Raw genomic sequence first — 26872 nt, forward strand, 5'->3', positions numbered from 1 at the left:
GCCTCACACTCTGAGAATGAGCTCCTCTAAGGTAAGGACCATGAGTTATCGAAAGTCATGTCCAGCCCAGCATTTAGCACACTGCAAATAAACAAAATTAATGCACCCATTTTATGGATGAGGAAGCTGAGGCTTGAAAGACTGAATGAGTCATCCAAGATCCCAAGGCTGGCTGTGGTTGCACAGTAACTAGAATATACACCTATCATTCCTCAACTGCATCTTTCCTTAAACTGCCGTAAGGCAATCCCCCATCTTTTTTCCTTAAAAAAAAAAATCTAAGATTTTCCCGTGAGCTCTTTTTCAAAGGCCTTGATAACAAAAGACAAAAAGCCAGTTATTGCTGCGCGTGGGCACGCACACACACGTGTGTGTGTGTGTGTGTGTGTGTGTACACGACTGTGTTGCGGAGGGGTGCACACTGATCTGATCTTCTCGGGGGGGGGGAGGTCAAATCAAGAACAGGACCGCTTTCTGGTTCTTTTTGGAGCCTCTTTAACGGCCCCAAATGGTGCGAGTAGTGAGAATTAGCCATCAGAAGATGCTCCTGGCGATGCTGTAAAGAGCATCCGCGATAACTCTGGAGGTCCTGAGTGCGAAGACCCTGGATTTGGACTCCTCGGGGCAGCGAGAGGGATTTCTAGTTTCCAGCTTCCAGAACCTCTCCTCTCTTCTAGCTGGGACTGATGGTTTGGGAAAAAGCACCATTTCCAGTCTATCCCGCCCGCTCCCGCATGTCGGTGGGAGAGGAGGCAATCTCGGGGCGGGGAGGCATCCTCCAGACTCAGACATTCATCTCTGTCCATTTCAAGGCGCCCAACCTGCACCGTATATAATGAAGTATTGCGCCCACAGCGGAGGACAAGGCGTCCTCTCTGCATGTTTAACTCACGAGTTTGGGGCAAATCTGGACTCTGGGTCTACGATCAAGAGCTTGATTTGACACTGGTTGAGAAACTGGAGTTGAGGCTTTGATCGGGCAGGGAAGAGCGGTGGGGAGCGAGGTGGGGTGGACAGTGGCGCGGCTCTTGGGAGGATTACGGCGGAGGCTGTGGACCGCGGCGCTGCTCGCAGAGGCTGCAGCCATTGCACCGCTGAGCATCCCACATTCAACAGGAGGAACCCGCGGGAGAAGAGCCCCGAGCCCCCCGCGCCTCAGCCGCTGCAGCCCGTGCGCCCCGCGCCCGCGCGCGCCATGGCCAAGGAAGGCGTGGAGAAAGCGGAGGAGACGGAGCAAATGATCGAGAAAGAGGCAGTCAAGGAGCCGGCGGAGGGCGGCGGCGGCTCTCACCGCCTCGGGGACGCCCAGGAGATGCGCGCCGTGGTGCTGGCCGGCTTCGGGGGGCTCAACAAGCTGCGGGTCACCAGGAAGGCCATGCCCGAGCCGCAGGACGGCGAGCTCAAGATCCGCGTCAAAGCCTGGTCCAGTATCCGCGCCTTTCTCTTTTTCTCTCTTTGCGCGCTCAGTGCTCCGGGGAGCAGGTGGGGGGAGAGCCTCCGTGGACATCCCCCTCCGCGCCCTCACCCGGGTCTCAGAGCCTCCCCGAGGCCCTGGGCCAGCTGATGCTGGGGAGGATGTTGAGAGGCGGCCCTCGCCCTCCCCGAGCCGGATCTAGGGGTGACCGGAGGAGCCTGTGAGAGGGGAAGGGTCGATGTGGCGCCCAGCGCTCAGGGTCTGGAAGATTGCGCCGCGGGAGCTCTCCGTGGGGTAGGACAGCTCAGCTGCCAGGAGAGGGGGTTTGACGATAACATGCTTAAAAAATAACCGTCGGCTTACTGTGTACGAGCTTTCGTTTTTTAGAGTTTTATGTGTGCGATCTTATTTAATACTTTCTGGGACCCAGTGAGTTAGGCACCATCATTGTCCCCCATTACAGGTGCGGCAACCAGGGCTCGGAGAGTGATTTGCCCAAGATCATTCGGCCGCCACTAAGCGGCATGGCCAGGATTTGATACTGGACCTTTTCAGCCTCCATGCTATTGTCCTGGTGGGGCTGGGGACGAAGTGCGGGGCTGGGGAAATGCGTCCTTCCTCCTCACAGCTGCACACTCCCGTCCTTGCGGTCTGATATGGGCAAAGGAACTGGGAAGCATCCTAGGTACCCAGCGTCTCAGCCCCGTGAGGCCTGAGGCCAAGACTGCTACTTCATCCCCCCTCTTTCCCCACAGGCATCTTCTGTGTTTCTCTGAAGAGGAAAAACACAAACAAACAAAACAACTGAATCTGCTCCTAACTCCTGCTGCCATCTCAGGAGGAGCTCAGCAATCTGAGTACCCTTCTATTCCCCCCCCACTCCTCCCCAGGGAACCTCAGACTGCCGCCTCCCTTCTCCCTTCCCCCTCCCCCCACCCCCCGAACCGGCTGGGATTCCTCCTGGAGTGTTTAAGCCTCTCTTGTGCTGTTACTATATGGTCATTTCCTTGGAATTCTGGGGAGGGAGGGCTCATCCCAGAGGGTTCACTGGACCACTACTCTTGAGTGAGATGGGCCCACCCCTTCCCATCGCGGTTTTTTAAAGCCCCCAACAGACACTGCTCCCTAAAAGCAGCAGCCAGCTCACCGGTTCCCAGGTGAGACCCCCAAACTCAGAATCTGGGAGCAATCTAGAGGCAAGAAAAAGGCAAAGGAGCTTCCCCTCCCCTTTGCCGCTTCGAGAGCAGACGCAGGTTTCATTCGCCAGACTGGAAGGAGGCTGGAGAGAGGCGGTCGCTGCTCTCTGGCTCACTCATCACATATGGGGCTGGTCATGTTTGACTCTAAACACAGGGGCCTCTCCCTGGGAAATTCAGGGCAGGGGACAACGCTCTGGCCAACTGGGGGATCCTATACAGTTCTGTTCTGTTAACTCTTGCTGAACCAAGCTGGCTGACCCCAGAAGGCAGAGCTTACCCCTGCCCTGCTCACCAATAAATTCCCAGTGCCCAGCGCAGAGCTTGGCACCCAGTATATCCTGAATAAGCTCTTGCTGAATGACTAAGTTACTGCTGGATGAATGGATGGAGGAAAGACGCCTGGAGGGGGATTGTTGAGTCATTATTTTTCTTCACTTGCTGGTGGAAGAATGTCTATCCAGTAACATTAAAATTGTGTATTGATCATTCTCCTTCCTAAACCACCTATCAAAAATACTGTGTGTGTGTGTGTGTGTGTGTGTGTGTGTGTGTGTGTGTGTGTAATTTATGACCCTCCTCAAATTGAGGACTGGGTTCTAGGACTCTTTGTCAGAGTGTATTTTCAGAGAGTGAAAATGTTGAAGCTACTTTTTAAGAGAAGAGATTGTCATCTGCAGGGCAAATAGGTCTGGATTCTCCAGCCTTTCACTTACTGCATAAATGCTGAGAGGATCTGAAGCGTTTGGAAATAATAAATGTCAAGATGAAGGCCGGGAGACTGATTTTCAAAGCCAGACACTGAAGCCTGTTTTTCACTGGAGCCGTACACACACACACACACACACACACACACACACACACACACACAATGGAATCACTGCAGATCCCCCACCCCAGTTGTTCAGAAAGCTAGCCAGCCATGGGGGGTGAGGGGGCGGATTTGGAATACAGTATTGCAAAGGCCCAGATTGATTTTCATTTCCCCAAGCTGGAAGCAGAGATAATCGGTTTTGCAAGGTGGGGCTGGAATCGGTTTGTGAGGATTGCCCGCTGGGCCCTTCTTTCTCCACTAGGTTAGGATTGGCTGGCCAAAGATGCCCATTGACTGTAAGTTTAGCCTTGGAGCCAGGAAGACTCATTCTGTAGTTTTATGAATCAGCTGATCGCCTCCTGGATGAAGGTTTCCCTCTTATCTGTTCTCCCTCTCTCTCTCTCATTCTCTATTTTTAATGTAAACCTTTTATCATCAAATAGGATATGCTTTTTGCTAGAGAATAAACCATAGTTTATCTGAACTAGTAGTATTCAGACCTGGAATGAGGGTCCAAGTTGGTTACTGTATAAATTTTATGGAAATGGAAGAGAAGAGGCAGGGGGAAATACATATTTTATCTCATTTACCCCTCTTATCTGTGGTCTAGCGCAGTAGGTATTATGATAGAGCAAACTGAGGCCTGGAGATGTTCAGTAATTTGCTAAAACATCACACAGGTAGTAGAGATAGGATTTGAATCCTGGTTTGTTTCTCCTTAAAGCTCTGCTGTTTTCCTTTTATTCTATTTTGTCTCCCTCTCTGGAAAAGCCACAAGATATGTAATTTACTTCTCCGGACCTTTGGCACATAAGCTTGCTTTCTTTCCTTTCTTCAGTGAATATGGCTCCTTTGATCTGTTTATGTCTGGCTTAAGGAGACATTCTCTGGCCATTCCCAGAGTAATACGGCTTTCCCCCCAAAGTGGAGGCTTGATGGTCAAACGCAGCTCAGGAAGAACCACTGCGGGGTGTGCAGGGTGGGAGGGATAGCCCAGTCTTCCATCTAAATTGTTGCCAGAGCATCAACTTTAATGGGGAATCTGTTTCATCTACCATTCAGGGAACAATTTACACAGCAAGCGATTTAACTGGCCGAGGGGAAAAAGTGCCTGGCCTTTGGAGAAAGATGTATCCGTGTAACCTCGGTGAGCATCTCTCTCAACTTCTCCAAGATTTTTGTGCCTCAACTGCAAAATGGGGATACTAAAATGAACACTATGGTGTTGAGAGGATCAGATGCAGGAAAGAGGCCCAAAGTTGGCACTAAGTAAACGGTAGTCGTTGTGACTGTTATCGTATCTATGCCTGTATGACATATTTCCTGGAGACTTGATGACTTGGAGATGTATAATATAGGCAGTGTTATATCACATCTGCTTAGTGATGAAGAGTGAGACCTTCCTAGACATGAGTCCCAGCTCAGCCACCTGCTAACTGGCTATCCTAGGACTGGTCCCCTGGAGGCAGAGCCTGGGACAGGGATGCTTTTTGAAGTGGTTGATGTAAGAGGTGCTCTCGGGAGACTGGGAGCAAGGGAAGAAGGATGGGGCTGGGGAAGTAGCCAAGCAAGAGCTGGGTCTCAGTTGGATCCCACCAGGGGTTCTGGAGCATGAGTTGTACCATAGAGTCAATCTGACCTTGTAGCAATGGGGGAAGCCTTCTGGGCCACACCCGCCCCCCCCCCCCAGCCCCTGTCATCAGTCAGTTCTGGGTTCTGGGCTGCTTTCCAAGGGGGGATGTGGAGCCTCTGTTCCCCATGGAAGAGGGGACGGGGACTGCTCTGAGCTCTGAGCAGCCAGCTCGCCCAGCAGCCGGAGGATGGGTGCACTGCCCAGTAAAAGGGATCTGAGTGAGGCACAACCCGCGCCCTCTACACTGGTTGACCTTGACCGTGTCGCCTACTGCTCTAAACTTCAGCTTCCTGCTCTATACAATGGAGATAATAATAGCACCTCCCTTCAGAGTGCTGTAAGGGGGTTTCTGCTGAGTCACAATGAGCCCACGGTGCATCCGGACCTTTATGGTGATGTGTGGCACACAGCAAGTGATCAATGGATGCTAGACATTATTATTATTACTATAAATTATTATACTTGGTTTCCATAGATACCTTTTATAGTCGCTATCATTCAGACCAGCACTCTTTGGAGAGTGAAAGGAACACTGCTAATAATTACTCTGGGATAGCAGGGACAAACTGGAACCGTTCTAGGCAAACCAGGGTTTGTGGTCTCCCCTGCCCTGCCCCCCGCAGGTGTTAAGGGTCTGGTCTATGCCTTTGCTGCCAGCAGTCTTGTAACAGTGGAGGTTCTTTTGGACAGGAGCTGGTGGGATTCGAGGCTGAGAGTCTCCAGACTGGGCTGCAGGAATGTATTTAAGTGGCCATTAAGAAGCTGGCCTGTTTTGTGGCTCAAATTGGCTTGGGGTGGAAAGTCACTAATGGACTGGGGACATTTATTTTCCCAGACTGATTTACAGCAAGAGGCCACGTGAAACTGCTGGAATGAGACCAACTGCATGAAAAATAGTTGCAGCCATCAGCCAATGGCTCCATTGGCTGGTCTGAAAATGGGCCGAGGGCAGGCCACGCTAGAGGAAAGCCAGCAGATTGGGAGGATCGTAATATATCATGAGGGTAAAGTGCACTGGAGACGGGGAGGGAACTCATAGCTATTGGGCACTTGTTAGGAGCCAGCAACTGAACTGCCTGCTATACACTCTTTGTTTCATTTTATCCTCATGGCAACTCAACAAGGTCAATGTTACGATCTCCATTTTAATAATGGGGAAACTGACATTCGGAGACAAGTTAAGATCACAAACTCTTAAGTGGATGAGCAGTATAAAAATCCAAGTCTGTCTTGTTCCTGGACTCTTTACATGTGGGAGTCTGATTATCAGAGAGACACATTGACAAAGGCACAATGGACACAGAGACAATGAAAGACCAAGACACAGAGAGAGGCAGACAGACACAAAGACCGGAATGGGAAATACAGAGAAAGAACCATGGATGCATTTGACTGATCTGAAGTACAGCTGATGAGACTCAAAATTGCATGGTGCCACCTTGTCTCCCAAAGTGGCCATTGTGCTTCTGAACCACATTCACTTTCTGTCCATTTCCGTGGTCTGGGATGCTTTTGGAATCCAGCTCGGATCACATTGCTATGGCTGTTGACCCAGAACACCCGTGCTGATTCAATATAATCATCACTCAAGACACTGAGTTCCTTCCTCTGCCCCTGTGGCCTCCATTGGGCTATGGCTACATTGGCAACTTGAGTGCAGGATGTCACCAAACAACACAGCATTAAAGTGTCCCTGACAAGGCCAATCCAATGAAATATGGCCAATATGATCTTCCCTGAGTTTATTCAAATAAAGAAGTGGAGTGTATGAGGTTAAGTGACACAGATGTTTGTAAAACTGAGAAATTGCTTGGAGGGTCTTAAGACTGGAGCCAGGAGCCACTATGGCCGAGAGATTGGAATAAAGTGTTCTGAGTCACACTGAGCCCTGTTTGGTGATGAGGAGGTAGAGATGCTCCTTCTGGGGTCTTTCTTATTCAAAAAGTTTGCCTTTTCCCATTATCTTGTCCTCCCTGGAGAGGGCTGGTGATGGTGACAAGGTTTGCTCTTGATGCAATAATGGAATGGACGTCCTGTCTCCCCAGCAATTCGAGGAAGAAAGGAAGCCCAGAATCAGTGTGTCTTCTATTTCATTCAAAAAGGAAATGTAGAACATCTTACAGGACATCTGACATAGAGCAGGTTCCCATAAACAGCAGCCTGATCTTAATTAGACAGAAGCCAATGGCAGTGGCTCATGATGGGCAAAGGGAGTGATGACTGATACCCAAGCTCACTCCACCCTCCACCGGCAGCACCTTTGGAGCAATGAAGCCTATCACCCTTGTCATTTTTCATCTGCCGCTCACCCATGAGTTTATCATCTTTACTTGCTAAGAAAAAGGCACTCAGAGATGAAGTGGAAAGAGTGAGAGGCTACAACAGATCTGAGTTCTTACCCTAACCCTACCTCACCATGGCTGTGTGATGGTAGGCAGACAGCACCTTCACCTTGTGCGTATCCTCACGTTGGTAAGAACACCCTCTTTTTGGTATTGTTATGAAGACTGGCTGAGAGGCTGTGAAAGTCCTCACTGCTCCTTGCACACAGTGGGCATTCAGTAAAAGTTATTTTCCTTCCTCTGTTACCGGGGCTGCAAAAGATAGAACTGGGACACGACCCCATCCTCCCATTCCCTGTCTTGATAATCTCCCACCAAACTACGTGGGCAGCAGGGACTAGGGTGCTGGCTTTTGAGTCTTATGCCCAGGGTTGGGAATGGATTTGGACTGATGTATTGCTACCCTAACACCAGCTCTGCGCACACTCATTTGGGGGTAGCAGCACAGATTTCTCTGATAGCTGGGTGTGCAAAACAGCCCAGCCTCTGGAGTTTGGTTCACACTCATCCAAAAGAGCCCCAAATCCCACGACCTTTGGGCAAATCACTGACATTCAGCGCCAACAACAAAGCTCACCCAGACACGGGGAATAGCGCCCCCGTGACCCCAAGTTCCTGCCACTTCTTATTCTTCATAGGGATCTTTTTTGGCATCTTGACATTTGTCATAGAAGAAAACGTTTAATTAGAAACAAGAAGACGCTCTTCCTAGGAAAGGGCAGTGGGCGTGTAATCTCAAATTAGGTTGATTCCTCTGTGTGTGATCTCACACAGAACGTTGTTGGAGCCATGGTATTAAAATGAGTAAATGTAATGTTTGAAGGCCCAAGAGACAAAATAGATGCTCCAGTGAAAGGGGCTGTTTCATCTTTAAATGTGATATTTTCTTGATGACAGCCTGCAGTGAGCTCCTGTCCTCAGTCTCCATCTGTCAGTGACCCTCGATCTCTCAGCCTGAGCCTCTTCCCCAGCACTGTCCTGGGGGCAGGAACATGAGAGTCAGTGGTTCCCCAGACAGAACCCCCTTGGCAAGTTAAAGCACGGGGTCCTCTTACTCCTGACTTCTCCAAACACCTGTAGTCCCCAGAGCCCATTGCAGGGTAATTATCTTCTGTGAAAGGAATGATAGTGATTCATTTCTTGGACTGGCACTGAAAAAACACCCAAACTGGATGGGAGGCAGGATGCTTTTGGCTATAAAAGAGTTAATGTTTGAAGTGAAGCAGATGTGGATTCAAGTCCTGAATCTGATCATTTTGGCAATCTCTATAAACTTGGGAAAATGACTTACTCATTTGAAACCTCAGTTTGCTTATCTGTAACATGGGTATAATTATAGTCCTTACGGGATAATTTTATGTGTGTCAGGATCAAAAGAGAGATCATGTCTAAAGTATTTAGCAATGATGCTGGCATATTTAATATTTGTTGAATGAATGAAGTCCTTGTCATATAGTGTATGTTTAATATATATTAATGGTGTGGTAAGGAGGAGATGCAAAAAAATAGGACATTAGAAAGTCCCTCCGTGTGTCATAAAGTTTTCTGGATGGAGTCCCTATTCAGATTCCACATGTCTTCCCTGAAGGGTACAAGACTCTAACATCAAAAGTAGCCTGGAAAGAACGTGCCACCATGGCATGACGTAAACAAGAAGATCCAGATGAATTCCTGAAGGAACAAGAGAGGAAATGGAACCCAAATGTATCGTGCTCCTACTGTGTTCCAGAAGCTGGGCCAAGCTTAGGGACCTTCAAAAAGAAGACCAGTCCCGTTTGCTCTGACCTCTCTTTCCTTCATTTCAGCCTTGGTGACTGTCATGATGAACTTGTCCCTGGACTTCTAGGCTCTCCCCTTTCCTGACCCTTCCATCTTTTATCTTCTCTCTCCTCATCTGTTAGCTTCATGTGCTCCTACTGCAATGAGCTGCCTTCTTGAGACTTGGAAAGATGGTGGCCTTTCGCCCCAGCTGCCTTCTGCAAGGTTAGCAAGCCCCATTGCAACGAGAACTTTCTTCTCCCAATTTTCATATATCAAGGAAGGAATCTGATTGGCCCTTCATGAATCACATACCAGCCCCTGGACGTCCCTCTCTCTGTTTGGCCCAAGGGAGTGAGGTGCTGTGATTGGCCACATTTGTGCCCCATTCTGTTCTATTCTGACCTAGAAGAATGGAGCCTCATGATTGACAGCCCCACCAGGAGCTCATGAAGCGTGTGTGTGTGTGTGTGTGTGTGTGTGTGTGTGTGTGTGTGTGTGTGTGTGTGTGTGTTCGGGGTGGGGGTGGGGTAGATACTCTAAATGGAATGGAGGGCAGTTATCAGACAGCGCAGGTAAGAGACACACTGGACTGATCAAAATGGCAGTCATCATGGGGGATAGAAGATGCTTCTTCACCCAGGAAAAGTGAAGAATCAGGCAGGGGACTGGAGAAGGCAGCTCCATTCCCTGTCTTGGGACTTTACATCTCTCAGCACCAAGTTACTGAATCGTATTAAATAACATATATAATATTTTCAACTTTGAGGCCCATCATCTTTAAAATCTCTGGTCATCTTGGACATTCCAGAAACTCTCTCTGTTCTCATTTAAGTGATGAACACCAAGCCTGGGGCTTGGGTAACAGTAGGCGCTCAATCAGTGTTTGGGGGAACGAGTGAATATACTGGGTTGCCCAAAAAGTTCGTTCGGGTTTTTCTGTACCATCTTATGGCAAAACCCGAACAAACTTTTTGGCCAGCCCCATGTTACTGACTTTCCCCAAATCGTTAGTGTACCTTCTGGCAGCAGCGGCAGTGTCACTTGTAAATGTGGCGCTCCTAATACAAACAGTGGCCCGTCCACGCCAGTGTGCCTTCAGCCTCCCCTCTGCCATCAGCTTTCTCTGACAGAAGTCTACATCTCTCCAGCACGCACGTCTTTGAGTGGGGACTTGAAAGAATACCAAAGGAGCTATGTTTTTGGAGAGTTTTACTTCTCCTTGACACAGTCTGTTCTCTTGAAACTAGAGATCACTTTAAAAAATAATAAATTTATTTATTTATTTTTGGCTGCATTGGGTCTTCACTGCTGCACACGGGCTCTCTCTAGTTGCAGTGAGCGGTGGCTACTCTTCGTAGCGGTGCGCGGGCTTCTCATTGCGGTGGCTTCTCTTTTGGCGGAGCACGGGCTCTAGGCACGCGAGCTTCAGTAGCTGTGGCACACGGGCTCAGTAGTTGTGGCTCACAGTCTCTTGAGCACAGGCTCAGTAGTTGTGGCGCACGGGCTTAGTTGCTCCACGACATGTGGGATCTTCCCGGATCAGAGCTTGAACCCGTGTCCCCTGCATTGGCAGGCGGATTCTCAACCACTGCGCCACCAGGAAGCCCCTAGAGATCACTTTCTGAACCCTCTAATAACTCCTTTCCCGAGGCTGGGAAATGTGGGCCTCTGACTTCTCAAGATGCTCTGTAATTTCCTCCGTATTGCCGTGCGGCTCCATCGGGGACCGGAGGCTAGGGCTCTTGGAGGGAACCTGGTGTGCTGCTTCTGAGGATGGTTATTCCAAGAGCACCTGAACTCAAGTGTTCCTGTGATGCTGGTACACCTGGGGATGCCAGGCCCTGCCAGCATGGGTGTTCAAACAATATTTCACTAAACTAAACATATGGTGGTAATCCTTGTGTAAGATACCCACACATCAAATCATGCTGTACACCTTAACTTAATACAGTGTGTCAATTACAGCTCAATAAAACTGGAAAGTAAATGAATAAGTATTTCAAGCTATTGGGGAAAAAAAAGCCCCTTTTAAAACAGTATGTCCGTGACTCTGTTCCCACCTTCCTTTGTAGGTATCAGGCCCCCCACCTTCAACACCTCCCAGATAGTTGCAGGGGTTTCTTAGGGGGCGTAGCTTGGATGCTCAGAAGCACAGTTCTGGCTCCCTCCCCATCGACCAAAGCCGCCCAGCATGTTTCCCCGTTTCTTCTCCAACCCAGGTGGAGCCTGGTTCTCTGCTTAGGCTGTGGTCCCCTTTCCACCCAATACAGGTTATAAAGCAGCATATGCTACCTTCTGTATTAATCCTCCTCCTGTTTGGAGCTAATAATGATGACACTCTTGTCATTAATCATTTATCATCATTATTATCATAATGACCTTTACTGAGTGATTTCTATGTGCCGTGGGCACCATATTAAGCGTTCTGTAGAAATTTCTATGATACCAAACATTTTCCAGATGAAGGGAAAGGATCAGAGAAATAAGGGAACTTGCTAAAGATCACGCATCTCATAAGACAAAGGGAGCTGGGATTTCAGCCAGGGTTTGCTGAAATCAAACTTCACTCCCACTCTTCACTGCTCAGTCCTAGACACAAGCCCGTGAAGTTGAAGGGCAATCTGAGTTGGACCAAATACCACAGTCAGAGTCAAACCTTCCTCTTGCATTGCCACAGGCTTCTTCATCTAGGCTTCTGTTCTCCAACTCAGATTACCCTTAGGATGAGTTTTTCTCTTTCCCCCAGAAGGCGTATCTGCTCTTCATCCAAATAGATACATAGTGGGGCTCAGACACTCTAAATTCTACAGTAAACTCTGATGAAACTTTCAAACTGCCCTCTACAAAGCCTCCTGCCCTTCCTCCCAGTGCAGACATACCTGCTTCTTAAAACAGACAATCCGTCAAGTAACAGACTTAAACAAATAAAAAGATCCCTGTCTAAGATCAGAAAGAATTGCTTTTCATTTATCTATGCTACACAGAGTTCAATCAGCTAATGGGGAGCTATTAAACCCACTGTTCCTATCATTGGTCTGAATGATTTCGTAATTGGATTCTCTGTATCCTCCAGCTAAACTGAAGAAAACTGTTCCAACTGGGGACTCTGTACTAAACTCTGACTCAACGTTTCTGCAGCCAGAACCCAGGATGCATAATGCAGCTAAAAACATGCCCACCTTCCCAAAGACAGCACTTTCTGCTTTCAGATCCTGGAGAACGTTTCTGTCTGCCCGCAGAGACGTCCCATGCCCCTGGGACTGCTCCTTCCTAGGAAATAACGAGCAAAGGCAATTTGCACCCCCTTACCCACTGAGTCCACATCTCTGCCCTCAGCCAACAGCGTTTATGGGACACTTGACTTCTTCTTTTTGCTCTTTTAACATTTTTTGTTCCTTTTCCTATTATTTTTTCCTTTTGTATCCTAGATTTAGCTGGTATGATTCACCCTTGAATAGAAACCCAGTTTCCAGTATAACTGAGAAGCACGGTCAAATTCTGTTGAGTCCTTTAGAAAACACCAAAGCTGGATGCATCCGTGCTACGGAGAAAAACTTCTCTTCCCCTTTAGATCCGCTCGCTGCCTCCTGCCCCCTCCAGACTCTCTCCCTGTGCTCTTGAAACTCTCCCAGATTCTCAAGCCCTGCCCTTGCTATCTCTTGTCTTTTGCATCTATCTTTGCTCACCTTTCACATCTATTCTTTTATGTTCCGGGATAAATATTTGCTCTTCCCAAAGCACAGCAATCAAGCAGGTCTTTGTTCTTCCCGGCTTTCCCCTTGCTACACAAGGCTGCCAACCAACATTCCCTCTAGCAGAAGGAAGGAAAGAGCTTGAATCGCTCCTTGGTGTTTTCCTACTTACACCTTCAGTGGAGGAATCATCCTTGGCAAGGCTAGAATATACCCTGGGCTAAGCAGAGAACGTGGAAGAAATAGATTTTAAGGCAAACTCTCTGCTTTGGAATTGCACACAGTCCATGAGGAAGACAGCAGGGCAGTGACTGTGCTACTGCCTCCTTCTTAGGCTAATTAATTTTTTTTGTTGAAGTAGAGTTGCTTTACAACGTTGTGTTAGTTTCTGACGTACAGCAAAGTGATTCAGTTTTACATATACATATTATTTTTCATTCTTTTCCTTTATGGTTTATTACAGGATATTGAATATAGTTCCCCGAGCTATACAGTAGGACCTTGTTATTCATCTATTTCATATATAGTAGTTTGTATCTGCTAATTCCAAACTCCTAATTTATCCCTCCCCCACCCCCTTTCCCCTTTGGTAACCACAAGTCTGTTCTCTATGTCTGTGAGTCTGTTTCTGTTTCGTTAATAAGTTCATTTGTGTTATGTTTTAGATTCCACATATAAGTGACATCATATGGTATTTGTCTTTCTCTTTCTGTCTTCACTTAGTGTGATAATCTCTAGTTGCATCCATGTTGCTGCAAATGGCATTATTTCATTCTTTTTTATGTCTGAGTATTATTCCATGGTATATATGTACCACATCTTCTTTATCCATTCATCTGTCGATGGACATTTAGGTTGCTTCCATGTCTTGGCTATTGTAAATAGTGCTGCTGTGAATATTGGGGTGCGTGTATCTTTTTGAATTTGAGTTTCATCTTTTCTGGATACATGCCCAGGAGTGGGATTGCTGGATCATATGGTAACTCTATTTTTAGGTGTTTTTTTTTGCAGTACATGGGCCTCTCACTGTTGTGGCCTCTTCCGTTGTGGAGCACAGGCTCCGGACGCGCAGGCTCAGCAGCCATGGCTCACGGGCCCACCCGCTCCGCGGCATGTGGGATCCTTCCGGACCGGGGCACGAACCCATGTCCCCTGCATCGGCAGGCGGACTCTCAACCACTGCGCCACCAGGGAAGCCCTATTTTTAGTTTTTTAAGGAACCTCCGGACTGTTCTCCATAGTGGCTGCACCAATTTACATTCCCACCTACAGTGTAGGAGGGTTCCCTTTTCTCCACACCCTCTCCAGCATTTGCTATTTGTAGACTTTTTAACGATGGCCCTTCTGACTGCTGTGAGGTGGTACCTCATGGTAGGTTTGATTCACACTTCTCTAATAAAGGCTAATTAAATTTAAATACTAATTAAGTAAAATTAAAAGTTCAGTTCCTCACCCACACTAGCCACACTTCAAGTGTTCAGTAACCACACATGGCTAGTGGCTGCCATATTGGACAGAGCAGATAGAGAACATTTCCATCACTGCAGAATATTCTTTGGACAATGTTGCTGTAGTCTACCTTATTCGTTTTCCCACTGAAACAACTGTTTTAGGAAGCATAGTTTTTATCAGCAGCAATGACTTAGGAGATAGCTGTCATGTTATAGCAAAAATGGACTGTTTCTCTGTGGGAACCCTGCCCCTCTGGGGCTCCAGTGAGAAGTCAAGCAGTAAGCGCTTTGCACTGTCTCATAATGCTTTCTCCCCTCATGGAGAGGTGGGATGAGGCTGGAGAGCCTGGGAGAATGGAAGCAAAGGGCGCAGCCATGCCTAAGTGACACTTACCTGTGGAACCTCCATGACTCCTGCAAAGCGAGTTAGTAACTGCCCTCCCTGTGCTAGTTGTGACCCGTGTCCCACTGCCTGTTAGGGAATTGTCATACTGTGAAGTCATTTATTTCGTTGATCTCTGAACTCTTGGGAACCAGAGATGTCATTGTCACTGTTGTAACACTGTCACTGTTGTCCTGAGCCAAGTCCCAAATCATGGAAGGTCTGTTGAATTTAAATTAAATTAGTTTGAATGTTCTACACAACCAGTCACTGCCAGGCATCTGTTTGAAGTCAATGACTCCGTCAACATCTAACCTGGACCACAGAGATTTTAACCTTTTCAAGAACCTTCTTAGGAACCTTCTTAGGAGTAAATACCTGCTGTGTCCCCAGGAGAGGCTGAGAGTAAATGAATAACTCCAGGTCCAGAAATCAAGGGGTCGGTCTTGGACAGCTTGTTTTGGACCCATTCATGCCGTGCTTTTCTGTTTCTGCTGAAAATGGCTCTTGATATTTAGATTCTCAGTGTATCTCCTTGGTCACTTTGTTCCATGTTTGAAATATTACCGATGTGGTTTTTTGGGGTTTTTTGGGTTTTTTTTTTGCGGTACGCGGGCCTTCCACTGCTGTGGCCTCTCCCGTTGCGGAGCATAGGCTCCGGACGCGCAGGCTCTGTGGCCATGGCTCACGGGCCCAGCCGCCCCGCGGCACATGGGATCTTCCCGGACCGGGGCACGAACCCGTGTCCCCTGCATCGGCAGGCGGACTCTCAACCACTGCGCCACCAGGGAAGCCCCCTACTAACCCATTTTTGAGATGAGGAAACTTAGGTTCAGGGAGAGGAAGCTACCCACGCGAGGAGGAGCCAGTAAGCAAAAGCGAAGGATTTAAATTTAGCTTTGGTGACTGCAGAGGGTGTCAGCAAAGCTAACAATTCTTTGGGAAAGCCTTTCCGGGGCTCACTGTTTTGACTCCGTGGTTATCTTGTCTGTGAGCCCATCTCCGGGTGACCGGGTGAGCTCTCTGGCTACACTTCTGTAAAACCACTCATCACGCCGCATTGTGAGCAGCTTTCATGATTCTGTTTCCCCATGAGAAACTGAACCCCCTGTTAACTGTGGGTATCCAATACTAAGTGTCTGCTTGGGATATAGTAAGTGCTCAATGTGACAGATGAGTCGAGAAGTCCCCTCTTTGTAACTGGGAAAACTGAGTGATGCTCTCTCAGAAGAAAAGCAAAGGGCAGTAGCCTCTGGAGACATCACTTGCTTTCATCCCTTGGCTTTGTAAACCTCAGTGCGCCTCCGTTTTGTTCTCTGTGAAATGTAGGTAACGTCGTGTACCTCTTTGCCTTGTTATGGTTGTTGGAAAAATTAAATATCACACTCATAAAACACTGAACACCATGCCTGATACACAGCGTGCACCACATACATGTTATCTACTACAATGACTCACCACCAATAAGTCCTTTCTCCCCATGCCCCATCACTTGAGAAATTAGAATGGGGATTTCTAGAGATTCTACTAGCTTCTTGGGCCCCCCCGCCCCACCCATCACAAAGCCCTATATGAGAACCGGTCTCAGAAAGGGTCCATTTCTTCTTGAACAGTCTTCTTTCTGGAAACAGCTGATTTGGGGCTACTTAGAGCAATTTTTCTCAGTGCTGATGGCACGTGAGAATGTGTGCTTGGGTGAAACAGACTCTCAAAGCTAGAGCCAGGATGTACACGTTTAAAATATATATATCACCACGATGATCCTGACATGCATCCAGAAAATGATTATTCTTGAAGCTTGGTCAGCCTGCACCCACGTGGTCCGCAGTTATTGCCGCTGGGGGAGGGTACTGACTGCCGTCGCTCACAGAGTGAGGCTCACGGTCTTAATACAGTATTTGTTTAACATGAATTCAAAGTATCTTGGAGATGTTTCAGAGAATCATAGAGGTCATGATTTAAAGAAACTTAAAAAATGTCAGCTAGTCCTACGTCTTGAATTCCCTCCATGACATCTTCTGTGAGCTTCACAAACACCCTTAGTAACCTGGAACGTGACAGCCTATCCAACATTTTTTTTAAGTGATTAACTTCAATAAACAAAATTACTCTGTCAAAATCTTCTAAAAGTTTCTGAATGCTTATTCTCAACTTCCGTACACATCTTCTCCCGACCAACAGCGACTAGTTCAAAGACCGGCATCCGTGCATGGACCACGTTTTGATTAGCTTTCGTGTAGTGGAGGCCGGAGCAGTGATGATGTAGAAGAGATGGGAGAATTGCTGGAGTGATGGTTGGAGTAGCGAGAAGAGATGAGATGAGGTGCGCAGTGGAGGGAATGACTTTGCTATCCGATATTTTAATCAGCAATTTAGACATAAAAATCAATGGCATGATAACTGCATTTTCAGAGGACACAAATCCAGGAGGAAAAGCCAATTTTTTTGGATGAAAGGATTAGGATCCAAGAAAGAGCCAGACAAATCAGAATGATGAATCTAATCTAATAAGACCACATTTAACATGAGTAAATATAATTCTTTGGACTAGGATCAAAAAATTCAACTGCCCTAGAGGATGAGAGAGCTTTTCATTTTCTTATCTATTTAATCATCATCTATTAATTTTTACCTTGTCTCATTCCAAAGACAGCTTGAAATAGCTTAAAAAGAAATAGATAGAGCAGCGATTCTCTAAGTGTGCTTCCCAGACCAGGAGCAGCAGCACCTGGAGATCTGTTAGAAATGCAAATTCTGGGGCTTCCCTGGTGGTGCAGTGGTTAAGGATCCACCTGCCAATGCAGGGGACACGGGTTCGAGCCCTGGTCTGGGAAGATCCCACATGCCACAGAGCAGCTAAGCCCGTGCGCCACAACTACTGAGCCTGCGCTCTAGAGCCCGCGAGCCACAGCTACTGAGCCTGTGTGCCACAACTATGCAAGTCTGCACACCTAGAGCCTGTGCTCTGCAACAAGAGAAGCTGCTGCAAAGAAAAGTCCGTGCACCACAACGAAGAGTGGCCCCTGCTTGCCGCAACTAGAGAAAGCCCACGTGCAGCAATGAAGACCTAACACAGCCAAATTAATTAATTAATTAATTTTAAAAAAAAGAAAGAAAGAAATACAAATTCTTGGACCTCCCCCATAGACCTACTTAGTCAGGAACGCAGGGATGGGGCCCAGTAATCTGTGCGTTTACAAGTACTCCTGCGAATTCTGATGCACAGTCAAGTTTGAGATCGAATCTAATAGAGTTTAAGATTTATTTTAATGGGAACTCCAAAGCATTCAGAAAGTTAAGATGAAGTTGAGTGTTAGGATAACATAGAGAATGAATGCCAGAAAGCTCTGCAGTGTGTGGGGAGGGGTGCTACAAATTTGGTTCAGAGCTTCCTAGTAGCCAATGCAAAGAAAGAAATATAATCAGTTTCTACACTGCACTGGGCCTGTAAGAGCCACACAAACAACCTTTGTGCTGAAATTTGAGGAAAAATTCCCTGTCTTCATAAAGAAGAGAATGTGTATTTTAACAAATATTGGGTTCAACAATATCCCTTCAGTAAGTAAAACAGTGGGTTACTGAAGGTTGTTTCTTTGGCCATGTATCTCCCAATTGAACCAATGATGGGGCAAGATTAGGGATTTCTATTGAGTGTGAAATCGAAATATATGATTGGGCTCTATTGAGCTGCATCAGTAAAGAAGCAGTCTTCCGGAAGAGGAAGGTTTTCATCATACAGTTCTTCGTGTAATGGTCTGAGTGTTTGGATTCCTGTGGTCCATGCTGAGGATACTGATGATCTGAGGGAGGAACAAGACGGCAAGAGATCTAAAATCCTTTCCCATGAGCCACCCCTGCCTTCCTTTCACCTGGAAAATAAAAGGGGACCTTCTCCATATCTACTTGCCTCTTCTTTGCTAAATCCTTCACTGGGCCAACTTTATCTCAAATTGGAAAATTAATAAACTATAACTGGGCTGATTCCTCTGTCATCCACTTAGTGGTGTCCTTTAAGAAATAATTTATAAGCTTTTGCACAGCAAAGGAAACCATGAACAAAACGAAAAGACAATCTACAGACTGGGAGAAAATATTTGCAAATGATGCAACCGACAAGGGATTGATTTCCAAAATATACCAACAGCTCATACGGCCCAATATCAAAAAAACAAACAACCCAATCAAAAAATGGGCAGAAGACCTAAATAGACATTTCTCCAAAGAAGACATACAGGTGACCAACAGGCACATGGAAAGATGCTCAACATCGCTTATTAGTAACAAAATGCAAATCAAACCCACAATGAGGTATCGCCTCTCACTGGTCAGAATGGCACCATTAAAAAGTTTACAAACAATAAATGCTGGTATAGAGAAAAGGGAGCCGTCCTACACTGTTGGTGGGAATGTAAATTGGGGCAGCCACTATGGATGACAGTAGGGAGGTTCCTCAAAAAACTAAAAACAGAGTTGCCATATGATCCTGCAACCCCACTCTTGGGCATATATCCAGACAAAGCTATAATTCGAGAAGATACATGAACCCCTATGTTCACAGCAGCACTGTTTACAATAGCCAAGACATGGAAGCAGCCTAAATGTCCATCAACAGATGAATGGATAAAGAAGATACATATATACATATATATGCATACACACACACATACATACAATGGAATACTACTCAGCCATAAAAAAGAATGAAATCATGCCATTTGCAGCAACATGGATGGACCTAGAGATTATCATACTAAGTGAAGTAAGTCAGTAAGAGAAAGACAAATACCATATTATATCACTTATATGTGGAATCCAAAAAAAATTGACACAACTGAACTTATTCATAAAACAGAAATAGACTCACTAACATAGAAAACAAACTTATGGTTACCAAAGGGGAAAGGGTGGTGGAGGGATAAATTTAGGAACTTAGGATTAACAAAGACACACTACTGTATATAAAATAAACAACAAGGACCCACCTATAATGGAAACGAATCTGAAAAAGAATATATATATGTATATGTATAACTGAATCACTTTACTGTCTACCTGAAACATTGTAAATCAACTATCCTTCAATAAAAAAAGAAATAAATTATGTCTTCTTTGATATTATTAGCATATCCAATGGAAATTAACAGAGCTCAAGCCAGAGCTTTGGGGACAAGAATACACAGCAGCCTACCATGGTTTATAGGTAACAGAATGACAGCCTAGTGGTCAGAAACTCAAACTTTGAAGCCATATAAAAAGGGCTTGTACCCCAGTTCTGGTACCTACAATAGGGCCTTGTACAAGGTACTATATCTTCTTTAGGCTTAACCATCCTCCTGAACAAAATGGAGATGAAAATGGTCCATACCTTAATACCCAACCTGTAGCATCATCATCAAGTAAGCAACATTTGTTGAGCCTAGTAGAACATAAAATGAAAATAGCTAGACATCTCCCATGAGACTTTACAGGGTTGACATCCATCACTTCATAGACAATAGAAAACAAAGTACAGACGCCAAGGCTAGCTTGCCTTCCTTCAGCTTCTAGATAGAATCTGAGCATCCCAAGTCAGTGTCTTTTACCAAGACCACCAAGCATCTCTTCCTCTCTACCTCAGCTTTGATTTTGATAATATTTGAAGCAGAGCCCACAGGATAAAGAACCACCAAGCAAACAGAGTGTGAGAGCTGGGGTGGGGCCGGGGGGGAGTGGGCTTCACAGACGGAGCCAAGGTCCCGCAGCGCACTGATGGCAGTGCAGGAAGTGGAACCCACGCACCCTGCATCTGTTTCCTTCCACCATTTTTCTCTTAGTCTTCTTGCCCCTGATTCTTGACATTACTGATTTTAGTCACACTGAATTTACTTGCGTTGCAGATTTCATGGTGTCACGGGGTATAAGATAAGCAAGGAGCTTGAAGATCTTGATTCAAGTCTCAGCTCTGCCATGGACTGATTGTGTTGTCTTTGGCATAGCCAGCTTTCTTATTTGAGGCTCAACATTCACATCTATCTAATGGGAATAATAATATCTGCACTTCTTGCCTTTCTAGGATTGTTACAAGGTTTAATGAGATGTGTATAAAAGCACATTATAAACTGCACTATGCTATGCAAATGAAAGAGTTATTTTTTAAAGAGACTGCTTCCAAATTTCCCTGTACCTCCCTCATTCTGTGTTTTGAGTTTTTCAGGGTCCCTTTCTCATACCTCGGCCTTCATTCCTTCAGGATGCTAAGGCTCAGTAATAACCCTTTAAGCCTATTATTTGACTAATAATTTAGTGTGGGAGGGAAACAAAACAGCCTTATTTTTATAATTATACCAATATTTGAGAGACACAGGATCACCTGGAAGACCATTACATCAAGCGCTTCGCAGCAGTATTCCTTTTTGCAGTGCTCTCAAATGTTTAAGAGCCATGTAAAAATTAGGTAAGAGAGACATTTGACAATTACCCCTGATATGGGCCTGAGTCATCAGGCATAGTCATTGCTACCCCCTCAAAATTTCCAGGTGAAAAATCAAATTATCTTAGCGAATACTGGACACTATAATTATGATGATGTATGGCTTGATGTGCCCCTGTGTTTTCCTGTTGTGTTCGGAGAAAAAACGTGTTTGATAGACCCAAGTTTAAGTTCATGGGTTCACCATTCATTGTCTGTGTGGCCTTGGGCAAAGAACTTATTATCTCGAAACAATGTTGCTGGTTTTGTTTGAAAAAAGAAAAAAAATGAGGTCAGTAATGGCTGTCCAGTGGGTGATTCAGGGTTATTGATTATGGTATTTGTTTTCATTTGTATTTTGGTTTCATGAGACAGAGACCACACATATAACCTATTATGAAGACATGCGTGAAGTATCAAGGGAACTCTTGGATATCTGAGGGCAGGAGGCATGTGGGGCTGGGTTTCACCACATGTAGAGACTGAACCCTTCCATCCTTGATAACTCAGCAGTGAGGTGTGTATAACTCACCCTGGTATAGCCTGTTAGGTTGGCTCTGTGACCCAGCTCAGTTCTATTTTTTTGACATCCTTTCTGGTACTAAGTTTTTCTCCTGATGCATGTTTCCCAATTCATAGTTTTTGAGAGAACGTCCAGTTCTCAGGCCAGCTCATTTACTTTATACTGAATGGGCTCCTGCTTAGATTGTGAATGGCCACTCCTCCAACATTGGGTCCACCAGTGGGTCAATCAGTGGGCAAAGAGACAAGAAGTCATAAACCTGGTCCCTTGGATGTGCCCCTTCGTCAAGGGCATGGCTGAAGTTTCCTTAGAGACGGAGTAGGGCGTCATCTGTGAGGGCTCAGTTTCTAGGCTTGGCTTCGATTCGGATCCTGACTTGGACAGTTTCTAAAGATGCGACCTTACACAAGTAACTTAATCTTGTTGAGTCTAAGTTTCCTCATCTAAAAAATGGATATGATAGTTCACACCTCGTAGGAGTGTCATTGAGTCTTAAATAACAAAAGGGAAGTGTTTAGCACGGTTTCTGCCACGAATTGAACCCTCAGTAAATGCTGGATAGGTCCATATCAGGAGGAGGTGTGTGGGCAGGCACCATGAAACAGGTCTGATGCAACACGTAAGGGTACTTCATTAACAACTGTTCACCTCCTCTGTGTGTTGAGATGAACAACAATGACCCGTCCTCTGTCCCCTGGGATACACCTCCTTCATGTTTCTGTCCTCAAGTTGGCTGGCATTCTCCACGATCCTGACAGAATCACTGCATGCCTCACTGACAAAATGGGATGCTACAGGATTTTATAAGGTCTGTCTTAGCCCTTCTCGCTGGAATCAAGTAGCTGGCTCCCCGTCTACAATCACTGGGCCCACTTCACGCTGGATGGAGATTGGCCGCCGTATCGAGCAGCGTAGAAAGCATCTAGGATGCAGCCTTCTCCAGGGGCTGGAACGTTTACGGCACTGTTGAGTTATTTCTTCTGGCATTTTTCCATCAGGGTCTTGGGAAATCCTAAGTTTTCACACGGAGGATATAACACAGTGAACTGAAATATGCGTGAAATGAGATGGGGTGTTTGACTTGGGACGTAGAAATTCCTTTTATTGTTATACAGCGATGCTTTATTTATTTGATTGTGTCGGAAAATGGACTATTTCACAGAAGTGAAGCTTACAGATACCTGAAGTTTTCCCACTTCAGCTCTGAAACTATTTGTAACTCTTGTTTAATGGGAATCTTCCTAAAATGTATCTCACACGTCAGCCTTCTTCTTAACAGAAGATGCAGATATTATTATTGAGTACTTACTATGTACTTGGCACCATTCTTAATGCTTAACTCTTATTAACAACCCTGTGGCATGGGTGCTACCATAGCCCCCATTTCACAGACAAGGAAATTGAGGCTTAGAGAAGTTGAGTAACTGAGCCAAGGTTACACAAGGAGAAGTCATGGAATTGAGATTTGTGCCCAGATCTCCCCGAGCTCTTAAAAAACTGGCCACATTATTGGAGAATATTTTGGTTAATAAATGACCCTAAGAACTATTAACCATCAAAGCAGGACCTTTGGAAGTCTACACATACATTTCAGGAATGTGTCCAAGACGCTGAGCATCCCTTGGCCGCTTTTTAAAAGGAGTTAGGGGACTTCCCTGGTGGCGCAGTGGTTAAGAATCCACCTGCTAATGCAGGGGAAACCGGTTCGAGCCCTGGTCCGGGAAGATCCGACGTGCCACGGAGCAACTAAGCCCGCGAGCCACAACTACTGAAGCCCGCACGCCTAGAGCCTGTGCTCCGCAACAAGAGAAGCCACCGCAATGAGAAGCCCGCGCAAGACAATGAAGAGCAGCCCCTGCTCGCCGCAACTAGACAAAGCCTGCACGCAGCAAGGAAGACCCAACGCAGCCAAAAATAAATAAAATAAATACATTTTTTAAAAAAGGAGTTAGTACTCAAACTGGCAGCACATTTTTTGGGATATTCATGAATATTCCTTCGTTCAGTGGATGTTGCGTGAGTCCCTACTGTGTTGCTGTGGGCATAATGTATGCCAGGTGTTCTGGAAGCAAAGAAATACGAGGCATGCAGCTGCCTTCAGAAAAGGTACATGTTAGAGATACTTCAGTGGGGCAATATGTGCATCTTGCCTCATTTGTGTCCAGAAAAACCTAAAAAAGGGATGATTCTTGAACCCATCTTTCAAGGAAGTCATCCTCCTTGCCCTTACCCATTCCTTATGGGTGAGACTGATGAGTAGAGACCAGGGGATGTAGGTAGAGTTAGATGCCTCCTTGGCTCCAAAGAGGCCAAGGAAGAAATGGGCCACCTGTGTTTAAGAAAGAGTTCGCGTCTTACTTGAAAAGGAAGCTGTGCCTGGACGCTAACGGGCCTTGGGCCAAACCGAGGAGTTTGGTTTCTATAACCCGTGTCTTTCCTAGATGGCAGCTTATGAAAACAGGCAGTACATTAGAACCACAGCTGGTGGGAAAAAATACATGTTGAGTGAGATATGTGTTCCCACTTGATTAGTTCACGGGTGTTAGACGCAATTCCCCGTTGCAGCTCTTGAAAAAAATCCAACAGTTCAGAGCATTGGTAGCATCATTAGAATCAAGTATGTGGTTTTCCAAGGCAATGACTTTGATATATTTTAATGATAACTTTCTTATTTCAAAAGTAATATGTTTGTAGAAAATACCTAATGACTTCTCTCAGCCAGAGGTAACTAAAGTTTTTGAAATGAACCCTCCAGTCTTCCCATCCCCATTGGTCCCTCACTTTGACCTATATTCTTCGAGTCACCCTCCTGCAGCTGGACCCAGTGTGGTCTCTTAATGGCTCATAGTCACCATTATGGGTACCGTTTATGGCTCGGCGCTCATGTAAGTCGATGGGATGGTTGAGGTGTGACGGTTGTTTTGAGACCTTTTAGGTTAGGTCTTTTTTCTCTTTGTTTTTCACACAATGGCGGATGGCCATTGTGTCTGGCTGCTTTCCATGTGTCTTCTTATAACCTCTTCCTAGTATATTTTTTACCCTTGATTAACTGCTAGAACAGCTAATGACCAGGCTGGTTAATACATACTTTTAAAATAAGACTAAGGAGGCTCTGAGTGGGAGCAAAGGGACTCTCTTTTCAATTAGAGCGTGAACTCTGCAACTGCCATTTGAAGGGCTGGGAAAGCATTAGTTGTCTAGAAAGATCACTGCTTTACTTTATTGGTGACATCTAGCCAAGTAACATTACTATTAGGCATGTTTCATCAGAAAATTTAAAAAGAAAGGAGAGAGGAATTGGGGAGCGGGCGAAGGGAGGGAATGGGAAGGAAAGAAAACTCAAGCCAGTGCTTTCTTTCGGATCTCATTGTGAATTTCTTTTTTCATGTTTGCTGTTCACAGTGGTTTAAACTTCATTGACTTGATGGTGCGACAAGGGAATATCGACAACCCTCCCAAGACCCCCCTGGTGCCAGGATTTGAATGTTCTGGGATTGTTGAAGCTCTGGGAGACAGCGTTAAAGGATTCGAGGTAATGTTTTGACTTCTGACTGAAAGGATGATATCTATCTGGAATCCATTAAGATAATAAAAGAGTATGCAAGATATGTTTGAAATAATCTATAACGTGTCTTATTGTTATTGTCTCATTATTTGGGTTTATTAACAGTGGTTGTAAATGATAGGACTTTCCAAACGTCTCATACCTTTCCCATGTACCGTCTTGTTGTTCCTGGCAACGGTCTGGTGAAGGGGCCAGGGGAAACCTTAGCATCCCCTTTATTCATTTTATACAGTTATTAATAAGATTAAAATTAATACAGCTATGAATTTGGCCTTGTATTAACTAAGTGTACATCCCTCCTCTCTCTATCCGTGGCTCTCATTTCCCCATCACTTCAGGCTCAAAAGTCAACTACAAAACGCAAAAGTTGGGGAGAAGTAGCCTCTGTATTTTATAATTGGGTTCCTTTAAATACCTACTTAGCTGATGCATCTAAGCGATCATTTATAAATCGTTATTTCAGACACTGGGAAAGTGGCATTTTTGGATGAGGATTTTAAAGCCGAAGGGGAGAGGTGACTGACAATGAGACAGGATCGGCTATGGGCTGGTGGCTTGGGGAGCAGGGCAAGGGATAAAAAGGGTTATTATATTATTCTGACTACTTTTGTACATGTTCAAAATTCCGCATAATAAACTTTTTTTTATCGCTGAAAAGATGTATGACCCTTCCTACCATTATCATGCAAATCAAGTAGGATCTTGTCTATAAAAACTGAAAAACTATGGGCAAATCAATTGCACAAAATTGCGGTAGTTTGGAGCAAGAAAAAACAGTGGAAATCAGGCATAAGAGCTCTCGCTCGACTTTAAATGCTTCCCACGGAGAGATGAAGGGACCTCACATTTGAGAATCTACCATAACTAGAAACATGGGGAAGTTACTGATTTTCAGCCTGCAAGGTAAATATTGTTATCCCCTTAGAGATGAAGTTCAGAAGGGTTCAGTAATTTCCATGTGGTCAGAAAGATAATAAGTAGTAGCTGCTGCTGGATTCAAATCACCAGAGCCTCTTTACTCTTCCTGCAGTCCCACGCTCTTTCCCTCTGTTCTCCACCTGCAACCACTGCGACAGTTAACACAGGGAGAGAAGCGCTATAAAAGGCAAAGCCAGAATGCGCCCTTGGAATTGATTCTGAGGCTGCTCAGCTCTCGGTGCCTCGGAGCCTCAACATACTGTGAAAATATCAATATGCTCCCGATTCATTACGATGAACGTCTGGAAATCTCATCCCGCTCATCCGTCTTTTTGCCGGTGGTTTCCAGATAACGTGGCAGAAAAACGTTGAGAGAGCAGTAGATGCGCTTTTTCTTTTCTTTCCTATGACTTTACATTTTCTGTCCCCAGGTAAGCAATCTAACCTCACGTGGCAGCACCATCTCTCCCTGAAAGTGCTGCACGTGAGCGCTATGATCTGCTCTTCGCCCCTCCACGTGGTCCCAAAGGAACAGTTCATACCGTTTGCGCTATTCATCTTGAGCACTGGATAAATAACCCACCATTTTAGACTGTAACAGCAGATAAGGATGTTGTTGGCCTTAGTGTAGAGGGAGGAATCACTGCTTGATTACTTGTATTGTTTCCCTTACATGTGATCTTTCTTCTGCTAGTTAGCCCTGACTTGCTATTTGTCAAACCGATCCATCACC

The 26872-nt window shown here is 45.7% G+C and overlaps 1 protein-coding gene across 1 annotated transcript in view; it reads left to right on the top strand.

The window, feature by feature from the left end:
* Positions 1-1195: 1195 nt before the first annotated feature.
* The window catches only part of VAT1L (vesicle amine transport 1 like), a gene marked incomplete at both ends in the record, with an annotated part of 145874 nt that continues 120197 nt past the window's right edge, over positions 1196-26872 (top strand). Inside the window, 2 exons of the mRNA XM_082677527.1 lie at positions 1196-1422; positions 25059-25188. Of these exons, the coding sequence (XP_082533653.1) occupies positions 1196-1422; positions 25059-25188 (357 nt within the window). The remainder of the gene's footprint in view (positions 1423-25058; positions 25189-26872) is intronic.

The sequence above is a fragment of the Grampus griseus genome (genome assembly GCF_964374135.1).
Source record: "Grampus griseus genome assembly, chromosome: 19".
Lineage (NCBI taxonomy): Eukaryota > Metazoa > Chordata > Mammalia > Artiodactyla > Delphinidae > Grampus > Grampus griseus.